The sequence below is a fragment of the Carettochelys insculpta genome, chromosome 9 (genome assembly GCF_033958435.1).
Source record: "Carettochelys insculpta isolate YL-2023 chromosome 9, ASM3395843v1, whole genome shotgun sequence".
Taxonomy (NCBI): domain Eukaryota; kingdom Metazoa; phylum Chordata; order Testudines; family Carettochelyidae; genus Carettochelys; species Carettochelys insculpta.
The window spans coordinates 25058610-25073269 of record NC_134145.1 but is presented as its reverse complement, the minus strand read 5'-3'; the positions used below and the strand labels follow the sequence as shown (position 1 = coordinate 25073269).

The window sequence follows — 14660 nt, the reverse complement described above, 5'->3', positions numbered from 1 at the left end:
ACCATTAACTCTTACTTTCAATGGTGAGAATACAGGTACTAGCTGCTGTGCCTCTGCAGTTGACTGCTTTACACATATATTCTCCTTCATCTTCTGGGAAAGTTTCTGGTAAGTAAAGGCAGTAAGTTTCTCCTCTCTCAATGTACTGATAGTCCTCTGAGTCCTGCAACATTTCCCCTTCAAACCACCATGTGACTTCAGGTTTTGGTTCTCCAGTGATTTTAACAGTGAATCTTACTGGCTCACTGTCCACAACTGATATATTCTTTAGGGGTTTCTTGAACCATGGAGCCCCTGAGCGAGCTTGGTTCTCTTCATCTTCATAAGTAGAACCATTTATAATACTTCCCTCTTCCTCCTCCTCCTCGTCCCTTTTCTGTATTACAACAAATTGAGAATTTTAAACACTTAGTGTCCTAACGTGAACAGTTTGCAAGGCTTTGTAAATCTCTAGCCATATGAAATTAGAAAACTAAGATTTGGGGGAAAGGAGGTGGCAACTTAAACACAAGTATATTACGTGGGTAATGAATTATGCACCAAATACCACAATGCAGAAGCTGAACAAGGAAGGCATAATGGGAACATTGAGGAAGACAGCTTAATGGCGGGGTAGGCATTACAGGTAGAATCTGAGCATGAAGTATGTATGTTGCTTCATCTTTGAGAACTGGCCAATATTATGACTGAAGGTGAGACCAGGCTAGTCCTGAGTTTGACAGAGCAAGGGCATTCCAGCCCCCAGCCTAGCCCTCCTTTTTACCAGGGGCTAGACTCATTCCGCTCCCAGCCTTGGAGCGCTCTCTTGTTCAGGAACAACTGAGCCAGACTATAGGGCTCGTCTACCCTAGCCCCCTCCTTTGAAGGGGGCATGTAAACGAGCCAGATGGGTGAATAGCAATGAGGTGCTGTGCTGCGAGCACCTTATTAGCGTAATTCTCACCACACAAACTTTGACGTTCCCTTACTCCCAAAATGTTTACTTGAGTTGAAATTTTTTTAGTAGGCAAATATTTAATATAATGTGAGAATGACCACTTGGTGTTCAGTTAAGGGAAGTCAATATTTGAAAATGCAAAACATCCAAAGTGCTTACAATTTAAAATCTGTATTCTATTTTTAACAATGCAATCAAATTAAAACTAATGTTTTTAAAAATTAAGTTGTTAATTGCTTAACTGCTATTAATTCCTACAGGAATATTGTAAAATTCCAAAAGCAGTTTTACTGCATATTTCATTGCAAAAATTTACAGAAATAATTGAAATAATCAGGCCTATTGCAATTCTGGCAACGTTGCTAATAACTGGAAAAAATACAGATCTTAAAACATATTTTGTTGAGTGTTAAGTTATTAGAAGATTCTTGGCCCTAAGGAACCTCCCTGGAAATGACATCTTTAAATTCTGCATACCTTCTGTAATGCAGCATCGATTTCCTTCTGTTCAAATTGCATCCGTAATAGTTTTTGTTCCTCAATTCTTCTTTGTTCCTCCTCTTCTCTTGCCTTTGCCATTTGCTCAAATCTAGCCTTCATGTTTACTTTATGAGTAAATGGAGCTTCAGATTTTTTGGCAGGCTTCACATCTACCTCTTCATCCTTTTTTTTAAAGAATAACAACTTTTTTTTTCAGAAAAATTTTGATTAAAAGTAAAGTTCTAAACTGATACAAGACTGCATCAACAAACAAGAAAAAGGCTAGTTTATTTGAAGGATTCATGTTATGCTGGTTCTCTGGTTAAAACTGCTTAAATACAACAGCAGCTGTTTAAATTGAGATTTAAAGGTGAATGATGTCTGTACCTAATTAACTTTATTGGCCCCATCTACACTAGAAAGTTCTTTGGAAAGATCCCATGCAGTGTCTACACATAAAAAGCATTCTTTCAAAAGTAAATCTAAAGAATGCAGTACTCCTTTCAAAAGCGCTCTTCCACTCCTGTTTCAGGAGGAACACCTTTCGAAAGTGTGTAGATTGTCCATGGGGCTTTTCTTTCAGAAGAGGAGTCCTTATGATTTTCACTTTTTTTTTTCTTTTTCTTTTGGATCCCTGGCCCATTCTTTCAAAAGAGCAGATCAATCTTTCAATCCACTTTTTTGTGTGCAGACACATCCTTTTGAAAGGAATTTTTCGGAAGAGATCTTCTAGAATAACTTCTTTCCAAGGATTGCTGTTGTATAGACATAGCCACAGAAATTAAGCAGTGTTTTAAAACATACTGAATTAAAACCCATGCTCCCTACTATAATTGCACTTAAATCATGAATTGTCTTCTGTGGAGGAAATCTCTCACCTGTCCTTAATTTTGCTGTAAAATTTCTGGAGGAGATAAGGCACTAGTTCCTATACAAAATCCTATACTCTGTCAGACCTGGGACTTGTCTGTGCCCTATCTCCAAAGGATTTTACCTTTAACCATTTCAAGACAAAGTTCTAGTCTAGACAATAGCTGAGTGGATCAGTATTCTTACAAATGTCAGTTTTAAGACACCTTGTACAGCTCTTAACACAAGGTTCCAATTTTTATGAAGATCTCTGGTCACTACCCTCCAAATGTGTAAACTAATTTTTGTACATGTACAATCATTTTGTGGAAAGGAGGCTGTGGGGGGGAGGGGGGGAGATAATGAGGTGAATGTTGCTTTGCCCCCACCTCATAAAAACTACATAAATAAGCTCATAGTCACCCAGTCACTGCCTCAATAATTACAATGTGGTGGTCAGCATTGTGGAATACTTGTAAAATCATACACAGTAGCAATGTGTGCTGTGCTAAAATTTCTTTCATCAGAGTAAGAAAGTAATAGGTAAAATAGGAATGGGGGGGTGTTAGCCATCCTTTAGGCACTTGCTCTAAGGGGGTAGGTGGGGTATAAATGCACTTTGCAGGACTTTGGGGTTGCATGGAAAAGGCAGTAGTGGAGAGTGGGTTAAGGGCCTGAAGGAAGGACTCAAGACCTCCTGACTTCATTACGATCTCAAGCAAAATTTCATAATGGCTGCTAAAAGGTGTGGGCAAAGAGAAGGGATCCTCCAGGTAGCTAGGGAGCCATGCTCTTTGCTTCTACTCTTCCTGCTGCTCCTTAGTGGGGATGGGTGTGTATATCAGGAAGTGAGCTCTGGTGCCAAAGCTTGTTCTTCCTAGCAGAGAGTGAGTTAGGGAAGTTGGGCCACTTTCATACAGAAAGCAAAGGGAAAACAGGAAGAGGAGCAGGTCCTGTTTCAGCTGAGTAGTACTGCTTCCATTTCTTCCCTTGTGAAGAAAGCAGGCTAGCCTGCTTCTTGTCATCTACCCTCAGGCAAAAGATTGCTCCTGGGCAACCATGCTTCCTCTCTCTGCTCCTCAACTGGGAACCTTGAGAAACCCACTCCTTGAACCACAAGTTCCTGGGTGGGGTGCTCCTCACCCCAGCTGCATCACATTAAAAATCTAATTTGATAACAAATGCCTCAACCAGGTTTGATAGAAGGGATTAAAATCTGTTCATTTGGCACAATGCTTGAACATCACAGGGATGTCCTACATGTCCACTTTCTACCTGCCAGTTGTCCGGAGAAGTATCAGTGGATGGTGAGTAAAAGAATGTGGGTTCTTAATGGATATTGCACCATGGGGAAAGCAAACTGAAGACTTGGCAAGGATAGAAGAAGAGTTTGGGAGAAACAGTAAAGCTGATGGGAACCCAAGTTTGATCCAGAGGGGCCTCCTCAAATGGCCATAATGTGGAATAGACACAGTAGGGGGGATCACTATGGAGATGGAGGGAACTGCTGGAACAGCAGCATTACTGACTACAGCAGTGGTTCCCAAACTTTTTGGCATCACGCTCTCCCTTTTCGATTTTTGAGAAACCCTCACACCACCCCAGCTTCTCTTTACCATTATCCAACCCCCTTTTAACCAAAAATTAGATTTGTAATTTAAAATAAACACAAACTGATAATATTTAAAATTCAGAATAAGCACAAATTTGATTTTCTTAGTCCCTTGCAGGTGCCTGGTGCAGCGCCAGCTGCCTTACCTGCCTGAGCCCTATGCTGCCAGGGCCAGCCAGCCACCTGTCAGCCTGAGTCACTTAAGCCCTGTGGGGCTGGGGCCAGCTGCCCAAGCCCCGTGAGCTGCCTGCCTGAGCTCCTCTCTCCCAGAGTGAGCCACCATCAACCCCCTGCTCTTATCCCACCCTCTTCTCCCAAGCCAGGTACCCCCAGTCCCTCATCTAACCCTATCCTATTCCCCCTCCCTCAAAGCCATCCTCTATGTGCGTCTTTGCTGGCTGCCTGCTTTTTACAGTGGCTGTGCTGGGTTGCCCACGTAAAATGTCAGGGGCTGAGAGGAGGAAACAAGGGCCAACTCTCCCTTGGGGTGGGGGAATGATGGAGTGGGCTGGGTTGCCTCCCCCTGCCCTGGAAGTTCTTTGTGCCCCCCACTTTGTGAAACCATGCACTACAGGGACATGAGGTACTTTAGATAAGGTCACTTTCACACACTGAACACAGCTTAGCGAGAATAAAAGTACATAAAAGTCTGAAGAGCTAAAATAATGTGACAAAGTTAGCAATCATGGAAACAGGAAATCACTTGCCTCATGAAATTTCTCAGTTTCTCTCTCTTTTATTTCCTGGTCCACTGCTCTTCTTCTAGCCCGCTCCTCTTCAATTTTTTTCTGTATTTCTTCTTCAGACAATTTTCCAATTTTTTCAAACTTGCTTTTTAAATTTTTTGCCTGAATCGAACCACTTCTTTTTAACTTTATTAGCTCTTCATATTCTCTGCTTAAGTCAAAGGTCTCAGCCTCCTCCTCCTCCTATAAACATTTACAATATAAAATGGTAAGAGCTCCTGCTTTTTTTTTTAAATTGTACAAAAAAATTAACTTAATTTTTTTCTAAATCTAATGAAACCAAGGTATCAGAAGATGATGGTAGATCTAGCTCCCCAGTTCCTTTGCTTTAAAAGAAGTAAGGGCCAGGCCTATGAGATATTTTAAAAAGTAAAGTTATATTTTCATCTAAATAGGGCTGCAAAGCAATTAAAATCATTATTGATTGCACTGTTAATCAAACACCACTTATATTTTTGGATATTTTCTACATTTTCAAATACATTGATTTCAATGGCAGTATTAAGTGTACAGTGCTCACTTTGAAAAAGTTTTAATTATAAAAAAACTGAATATAGTGTTTTGTTTTGTTTTTTTATTTCCCCCCTTAAAGTACTGCGATGAAATCTCTATCATGGAAGTTGACTTGTGCCTGCTTCTTGTTCAGCGTCACTTGACAGTAAATACAGGCATTCACATGGCACTGTTTCAGCTGGCATTGCATTTACTTGCCAGATGTGCTAAAGATTCATGTGTCCTTTCATGCTTCAGCCACTATTCCAGAGGACATGTCTGTGCTGATGACTGGTTCTTCTCGATGATAACCTGAGGCAGTGTGGACCAGTACATCTGTATTGTCATCATATGAGGCAGATGCCTCCAGTGCATGGCTGACTTTCTAGTTTTTGTTCTGGTGGTATGAAATCTGTAGTTTCTGTATTGGAATATTCCTCTAAGACTTCTGAAACCATGCTGAACCATGTCCCTCTCTGATTTTAGATTCTTAAACCCTGGGGTGAGTGGTGTTGCTATCTTTAGCAATATCACATTGGGTTTTGTGAAATCTGCAGTGAAAGTGTTCTTAAAATAAATATGTGCTGGGTCATCAACCTGAGACTGCTCCAACATGAAACATATGGCAGAACATCAAAAACAGCAAGAGAAATAGGGAAGTTAATGCTCCTTGCCCCCCACCCCAGCTGTCCCCTGCTCAGGACTTGCCACTGCAGACAGTGCTCCAGCTCTGGTCTCTTGCCCTGGGCTGCTAGGGCAAAGCTGCTTCCCTGGCTGCCACCTCGCTGACCCCTGGCAGGGCTGCCAGCTGGTTACCCTCCTGCCTCAGCTGTGGGGTCCAGGAACATCCCTCGTCCTGCTGGATGAAGGATGTTGCTGGACCAGAGAGTGCTGGTTTTAGGAGGTGTAAGCTATAGTACACTCAGACTAGTTTAAGATACAATCTCAAACCAATTCAGAAATCTCAAACCCTGAAGTCCATACTACTCATTTTGGATCCCCCATCATGTGCTTTCGTTATCCTTGTTTGCTAACTTTTAAGGTTTTGACAGTATTTCCAACCCCAGCTATTGTTCTATGGAAGTATTCAAAAATAATTGTATTCCTTTTATATTTTTTTAACTGGATTATTTTCATTTGTCTTTGTTTTATTAACATTTGCAAACTATTCTCCGCAAGTATAAGGCCTAGAAACTTTTTAAATTAAAACAGGTTTTTTATGTAATTGTATGACTCAAGGAACTGGAACTTAGAGGGCGAGAAACAAAAAAAAAACACACCCTCAATGGGGCAATAAACTCAAATGCAAAATTGTAAGAACAATGCTAGAAAGAGGAAATTTTTTTCTATACTTCGGCTGTAAGAGGATTATTGATATAATATTCCATGTATTGCTATAAGAAGGTACAAACAGCTTTTTAGCAGAAGACAGTGACATTTGTGGAAGCTACTCTGGAAGTAGACAGGTTTCAAAGTCCTAAATTAATGGAGTGCTCAGCTGGGGACCACAGAGCATATTAATCTGTACTGAAAGCACTTTTAAAATTTATTTTCAGTTTTAAAACTTTTTAGATTTTTTTTAATTCCCTTCTTTTCATGAAAGACTTTAAGAACCAATAACTCCATACCTAAATTGTTTAAAACTTCAGCATTTTAAGCAATAAACTAAACTTAACCACTCATTACAAGCTATCAGTGAGGTAACCCTGTGTTAATTATTTTTTCAGAATACAAACCTCTCCCATTTCTTGTCTGAGCTGCTCAAATTCTTGCTTCTCCATTTCCAGCTTTTGCCTGCGTTGTTCTTCTGTGCGTCTCCTTTCTTCTTCCATTTTTTGTCTCAGTAACTCCTCAAAATTAATTTCCAGTTTACCTGGTGTAAGAGATTCTTGAGAAACTGTTCTATACATCTCTGGGGTGTCGTCATCCAGTACCTATTGAAAATAATTATCTGTTGCCACTTTTGATACAATTCTTGTACTTGTGCTAAGTTAGAATTATTTGAGTGTTTTATAATACAAAACTTGAGAATGTGATAATTGAATCTTTTACTTCATTGTGATGTAGCTAGATAGCACCTGGTTTCATATAGAAGACTAGACATCATTGATTCATTTGACTTTTGCATTAATGTGTTATCTTTCCCTCTTGGTTTTGGTCAATTTAACATATCAGTAAAATTATCACCATTTAGAAGCAAAGTAAGTTTATTCTAAGCCTTAAAGTGATTTTTCCCCCCAAAATAATGCTTCAGCAATAGGGGGGTGAAGGAAAAGTTCCATTTGAGCAAAGGAATGGGAGCCAGGAAAACTCAGTTCTAATTGCTCAGGGAAGTCTAATTTTCATAGTTGTTAAAATGGGGGGAATAAATCATATATAATTGTCACAGCTCAGTGAAGAATTAAAGTTAAATTCTTGATTTTTGTTTATACATATTTAATTTATATTTAACATCTGGGCATGTATAGAATGGAGAACATATATTTGGGGGTGCAGGGATGCATACAAACCAAACTTTATGCTATTTAAATCCAGTGCTTTTCACATTTTCAGTATACAGTAAAAGCTTTACCTCTACCCCTGGCACCCAGCCAGGCAGTTAGGAATGGGTTACAGGGAAAAGATCGTTTACGTGTTCTGTTCATTCCCTCTGGGGCACTTGGCATTCACCACTGTCAGAAGACAGAATACTGGGCAAGATGGATCTTTGATCTGAACTGATGTCCTTGTTCTTTCGTTCTTCAGCATTCCCTCTGATACATCAATCTTCCAGGCACACAAGGCTTTTTTCACCTCTCCTCCTTCCCCCCCACACCCCAGTCCTTCTGGAAGGAGTTTTTGAGCAGGGAGAGAGATAAGGGGGACAGTTTCATGGGCAACCATTTCCTTATTTGTTTGTATTTAAGTTGAGAGGCACTTATTCTGTGATCTGGGTAACTAAAGTTTACAATTCAAAAATCTGAAGCACTAAGTAACAAAATAATTCAGTTTCATAAGCTGCTGGGTGTGACACACAGTTTAGAATAATTTTATAAAGCTAATATATTATGGTAGCTAGTACCATGCAACCATGAACAGCACAAATGGTTTTTAATTCACCTCATCTTTTATTTTTTTCTCTTTTCCCTTCTTGCTTCTTTCCTCATTCCTTTCAAATCTCTCAATGCCACAGAAAGAGGGGAAAAAGTGGGTAGATGGACCTTTGGTCTGACCCTGTATGGCCATTCTTATGTTCTTTCATGAATTTTCTTGCCCTTCCCCTACCTACTGTTGCTAGGTGTTACAGAGATTCTCTGATACCATGAGCAGGTTCCTGAATTCTCTCGACTAGGGTAAGCTTACGTGAGCTGAGCTGAATTGCATCAGCACAAAGTGGAAGCAAACACCAAGCAATGAACAGTAAAAGTAACAATCAGGTCACTAATGAATGACACATGACTGTCTGGCCTATCTATAAGTTGAAAGAAGGCAATCGCATCTAAACCAGAGAAGAAATGTGGGAGCTTTTTTGCTGTCAATATATTAAAATCAGTCAATGGACTGTGCCCGTTTAAAAGTGAGAAATATATTTCCTGTAGCTCTGTGGAAGCACCCTGTTTAATTTACTGAAGCACAGCCAATGAGAAGACAACAGGCCAGCTGTATTCCTGGTGAAAGAATGAATTATGCAGTATCTTTTTCAGAGTGTAAGTCAAAACACCACATCAATGCTATCATATGCAAATGATATATTACACATGTACTCACACACACACTCTGTCTAGTTGTTACCAACTAATTGCTTCCCTTAACTTCACTGGCCAGGTGATTTAGAAATGGGGGAGGGAAAGAGCTGGGCTTCTGTTGATCCAAATTGTGTTGTGTTTACCAGATGTCCTGCTTATATGGCTACATGAGCCCATGCAATCCTTGCCTCTGCTTAAAAAGAGACTGGGGAATATTTTGTTTTATGTAATTTCCCATCTGTGTAGTATGATGGAGGTAATTTAAACTGGGCCTTAAATGTGACTGATATAAGGGAGGATACCCCTCATGGAGCATTACTTTACTAGTCTAATTTAATTGAAGGAAAATGATAGGGATACAATTGGAATGTTCCAAGCTGAAGGTGGCTAACTTGATGGTGACCAAAGTTGCTAAGGAGGAATGTGAAAAAAGATCTGCAGGAAAACTTGCGGAGGGAGACATTCTGAAAGTAGGTAGAAATGGTGGTATATCGACTAATCTATGCATACGTTAGAGATTTTAAACACACTAGTTCACCAACAAAAAGAGCTTTTAAGATGGGGTAGGGAACTTATGGACCACATCGAGCCTGTGGCTTCCCTAGACCTGACCCTTGAGGCTTAGTACCCCATGCCACTGGCAATGTTGTAGGCTGGTGTTCCAGTCATATGGGTGACATTACGTGCCATCGGGTTTGTGGGGGGAGGGGGGGAGGGAGGAAGAACCCCAAGGCTCTCGGGCCCTATCCAGGCAAGCTGTGGCCCGATCCAACCTGTGGGTTCTGCTGGGCGGGGGAAGGAGAATGATCCTTGAGCTACAGGGAAACCTTAACCCTTGCAGATAAATCCCTGTAGTAAGCCTTTTCACATCACTCTGCGTTTTCTTTTGGTATTTATAACGTTATAGTCCTTAGGAATAAGTAAGGTAAAGGAAATGTCTTTGTAAAAGAAGTAGACTAGATATCTCCCGTTGGACTTGACTGCCCTATTAAATGAATGAGGTGCGAATGAATACGGTGTGGAAGGCAAGCACCTCCGAACAGCTGGAGAGGGGATAGGAGCAAGATCCCAGGAAAAGCAGGCTCACTGAGAAAAGATCGGACATGTGGATGGCCTTGGGAATCAGAGGCAAGCACGCTCTTTGGAAACAAATTCCAAACCCTCCTTGAAGATGAATGTGACAGCACTGATGACAAAACCTAGAAGGCAGCATCACAGATGATAAACTGACACAGCTAGAGTGCATGGGTTTGCACAAGATGACTAAAGGTATGTCTACACAGCAGCCTTACTTCAAAATAAGCTATTATGGAAGCACTTAGCTATTTCGAAATACGGTGTCTACACACACAGAGCCTACTTCAAAATAGAGCCACTGGACATACTATGGCTTATTACGAAATAGGTGCTGTTAAGACTGGGAATAGAGCCTATTTCAAAATAGGCACTATTCCTAACAAAATGAGGTTTACCAATATCAGAATAAACCAACCGCTATTTCAAAATAGGGGTGTGTTGTGTAGATGCTAGGATAGTTATTTCAAAATAATGGCTGTTATTTTGAAATAACTCCACTGTGTAGATGTACCCTAAGAGATTTGCATGAGAGGGAAGCTACTATAAATGTAAGTGTTTAAGTACAATACCCTATGTCCCCCCCAAGACCCACACACTCTGCCTACCCCAAACCCCAACCCGTGTGCTCAACTCTTCATTTCTGACTCCATCCCAGAGCCTAATGAGAGGCCCACAAAATCTACTAGCCTTGGTCCTGCTAGGCTCTGTGGTGGGGAATGTCTTATATTTTTGCCTTTTACTTGGGGGAGGGCCACATATGAGCGGTTTTTTTGCTTCTCACTTGCATGTGGCCAACTCCAAAAGATTTCCCACCCTGTTATTCCTTTTAAGATGTAGCATGATCTTTATCAGAGGGGTAACCAAGTTCATCTGTATCTTCAAAAACAAGTCCTGTGGCACCTTATAGACTAAGATATTTTGCAGCATAAGCTTTCATGAGTAAAGACCTGCTTCGTCAGATGCATGAGTATATCTATGAAAGACAGGGTAACTTACCAAGACCTACATTTTAGTTTGTTTCTCTTAAGGGCTACATGAATACTTTCAAATGCAATGTGGCCCCCTGCACTGCTACTTTAGGTTTTTTTAATACCATCTCCTTTTCCTGAGAAATCTTGAATTCAGGACAGGCAGGTGAGAGGAAATAACTTTTTCAAACTCTGTGAGATTTTTTTATATCTTCTGTTAATTTAGGACCCTAAGCATCTTGAATGCCTTTGGTTCTTCCTCGCAATGCCAAATATGCACTATTGGTATTTGAACAGTGATACCTGCTTTACAACAGAGATTTTAAAAAGTAGCTGCTTTTTCACCTCTTCCTGACTTTTCTTAAAAATCATGACAGGATTGTGGGCCTTTTTGCTGCTGATTTAAACTTTTCATTTTGATCCCTGCTTAGAGCCGTGGACAGATTACAGACCCTGTAGTACAATTCCTAAACTAAGATTTTCCTAACAGTTCCTCTGGTTGGCTTACAATAACATAGGCACTGTAGTCTACAGCATATACTCTTCCCTCTTCTTTTTTTTTTTTTTTGGATGAAACAACTTGCATTCTTGGTGTCTGACAAGTGTTACTCATTAAGGCTGTATCTGAGAACATGAAATTATTATGCTGGATCAGACGTGTCAGCTACATCTCTTTCAGTATGTTATTCCCCACAAAGGCCCAAAAGTAAAGAAAAAGGTGTAAGGCTTCATCTACACTAGGAGATAAATTGGAATTTGAGGCAGTTAGCTTGATATTACCATGTGACTTGTCTTCATTGTAAATACCATTTGCTCAATTTAGGAAGAACTAATATTGGTGGTACCTGTTGGGTATAGCATCAAGCTCAATTTCAAAAGTTTGATTAAAGGCCAATGTAGAAACATCTAAAAACAGAATGTATTAGCCTCCAGAGGTGTCCCGTCTGTAACCCACAATGCTCCACAGTACTCCGCTCAGGGTGCTGCTCTCCAGGGCTGCATCTACACTAGCAAGTTCTTTCGAAAGAGCCCATGGAGCATCTACACACACAAAAGCATTCTTTTGAAAATAAATAATGTGGCACTCCTTTCAAAATCACTCTTCCCATTTCAGGAAGAGCACCCTCTTTCAAAATCTGCTTTCGATAGAAAACGTGTGTAGATGCTCCACAGGGCCCTTCTTTCAAAAGAGTGGGGTCTCTGTGTGTTGATGTACTCTTTCAAAGAAGATCTTGTGGAACAGATCTTCTGGAAGAGCTTCTTTCAAAAGATCTCTGTAGTGTAGACATAGCCCAGGTGCGCCGGAATTAGGTAACAGGAAGACAATGCATTTCAAATCTGGACCAGCATGCCTGCGGCTGTCGGCTCATGTTTGTATGAGAGCCTGAGAAATGTCTGTCTTTGCTATTAGAGATGTGAGCACATCTACCCATTACAAATAGCCCTAACATGGATTTCATGGTTCTGTCTCCCCGCTTTGGGTTTTTTTTCCTATGCTATCTGGTGCCAGCAACACTGTTGTGGGGGTCATGCTTGCATAAGAGGCTGAGAAACTTCTTCGAGGTTTACACTTTGTGCCTACCCACAGGCACCACACGGTCAGGGTCTTTCCCGCACTCAACCACGTTACATAGCTAGTCCCTGGCCCAATAAAATGATGTGCCTGCTGCTGTTCAGTGCTGAGTGGCAGGACCATGTCCTGGCTTGCGTGCAATTAGGGCTCTGAGGGTGGGACAGAATTTCAGGGCCTTGCAGCCACCAGGGGGAAGTCTCCCCCACTGGCAGCTAAGATTTTCAGGGCATTCCTGCCATCCCCCTGGTTGGCAATCTGTGTAGTGAAGATGGAAGACAAAAATATTTTTTCCTAGTCTCTTCTTCTAGTCTCCTCCTCCTTCTAACTTTGCACCCCTTCACGCAGGAATCAGTGGGTGGAGGGCCAGTTGAGAACAGACTGTGCACAGAAGCTGTATAATGAACTGGGAGCCAAATACCCTCCCCTTAGCAACTCTCTCTTTTCAAAAACTTTACTATCTACTCTTTCTTCAAGCTTTTCATTGTCCTGGTATTATTTTCAGGGATCAGATGCAATCAAGGGAAGGGGGACAGTCACTGGATGGCCAAGTTAAGAGAGAGACTTGCTGATTTATAAAATATTTTAACTCAGTTACAGAAGAAAGATTTTTGTTAACTTTCCATTTTTGTTGATGCCCTACTTTTCCTTCCTTCCAACTGGAAAAATGGATGTTTGCTTACCACGGGAGGGGAATGAGGGCAATGCAACAGGGCAAGATGTCAAATATAAGTCAACACACCCAGGTTTCCACAATGCACTGCTGCATTTGTTTGCTGATTGAGTGTGGCAGTAAGTTGACTTGGTGAGGTGAGGAGCACAGCACATGAAGAGGTGAGGCTAGTCAAATTTGAATTAAAAAAAACCCCAGCATTACAAAATCGATATTTGTGACTTTGAACTTCTCGTAGTGTAGGCATAGCCAAAGACTTGCCACGTGAAGCTATTATAGAAGATGCTGCTCACACCGAACTTTGTTCCAAACCTCAGAGGTTGCTAATGCCACAATGTATGCAGGCTTTTATCTCTTCTGACGCCCTGGGATACCTTTTTTCATTCTTTTACAACAACTCTGGATATTTTTATCTGCATAAAAGTCCAATATTATTTAGGATTTTTTAAACAATTTTGCTGTGACTTCAATGGAACTAAGCTTCCTGCAGCGCCCTCTACATGCTACCCCTCTGGAGAAACCTTCCTATGTAAAAAGTAAATATGCCTGATTATTCCTGAGTGTCATTCTAGGTAAGAGTAATTTGTTATTTAAAAATGAAAAAAATGGATACGTGAGTGCTTAATATTGTCCACATCAAAGACTGCTCATTTTCTCATCCCTTTTTAACTTAAGCTAACCTGCAGCATGGTAGTTTCAGGATGATCTGTTAATTTTGTTTTTTTCCCCCCCCCGGCTTGTTGAATCATCATACTAAAAATATGTGCAAAGTTCTGTTCTGAATTGTTCATTGAGGTACCACAGACACATGAGGGCACAAGTTGGTTAAGTTTCCTAGTTTAAGACGAAACTGATGGCTTAAAAGGGAGCTTATTAGTTTTCAGCCAGTTGATCATGATTTGTTTGTAGTCTGGAAGATGGCAGTAAAACCTTAAGCTATAGGGGAGAGAGTGGGATACGGAAATTTCTCAGGAAAGGAAATAATTTTTTACAATTTTTATTTTCTTTTAGGTTTCTAATATTGTGTAATACTGCACACAAGCAGTAATTACTGATATAATTTTAAATTATAAGGAATGCTTCCTGGGTCAGCTCCAGCTGAAGGGTTTTGTTTTTTTTCTTCTTTGGGGTGGGGGAAGAGGGTGTTACTAATTTGTGTTTAATGACCCAGATGATCCATTCTCTAATAACTAGTTGGGTTAATAAGGCAGCTGAAATGTATGGTACTGGATAGGCAAATGTGATCCAATGGCATTTTCAGAAATGCATCTGACTGGCAGAATTCAGATCTAAAAAAAATCTCTCAAATACTAAGCAAATTGTCTTACCATACTTTTCCTTGCTTCAGCAAATGCCCTCTTCTCCTCTTCTATACGTTTCCTGGCTTCTTCTTCTGCTTTCCTCTTTTCTTCCTCTCTTCTCTGTCTTTCTAACTCCTCAAAGCTGAGTTTGAGTTTACCAGGACGGAATTCTTTAATGCAATTTTCATTTTTTCTATCTTCTCCCTCTTCATTTGCCTTTGGGGTCGGGG

General features: G+C 40.6%; 2 protein-coding genes across 10 annotated transcripts in view; one reads left to right on the top strand and one right to left on the bottom strand.

The window, feature by feature from the left end:
- The window catches only part of NEXN (nexilin F-actin binding protein), a 44050-nt gene that overhangs the window by 877 nt on the left and 28513 nt on the right, over window positions 1-14660 (bottom strand). For 6 of the 8 annotated variants that reach the window (XM_075003597.1, XM_075003602.1, XM_075003603.1 and 3 more), the window contains 5 exons: window positions 14458-14646; window positions 6853-7050; window positions 4586-4807; window positions 1415-1600; window positions 16-376 (listed from right to left, as the gene is read on the bottom strand). In XM_075003597.1, coding sequence (XP_074859698.1) covers window positions 16-376; window positions 1415-1600; window positions 4586-4807; window positions 6853-7050; window positions 14458-14646 — 1156 coding nt within the window. Of the gene's footprint in view, window positions 1-4; window positions 377-1414; window positions 1601-4585; window positions 4808-6852; window positions 7051-14457; window positions 14647-14660 lie in introns of those variants that run through there. The other 2 variants (XM_075003604.1, XM_075003600.1) reach the window with 1 other exon arrangement.
- Window positions 1-14660, top strand: part of FUBP1 (far upstream element binding protein 1) — a 61615-nt gene that overhangs the window by 42161 nt on the left and 4794 nt on the right. The gene's annotated exons all lie outside the window — the stretch shown is intronic.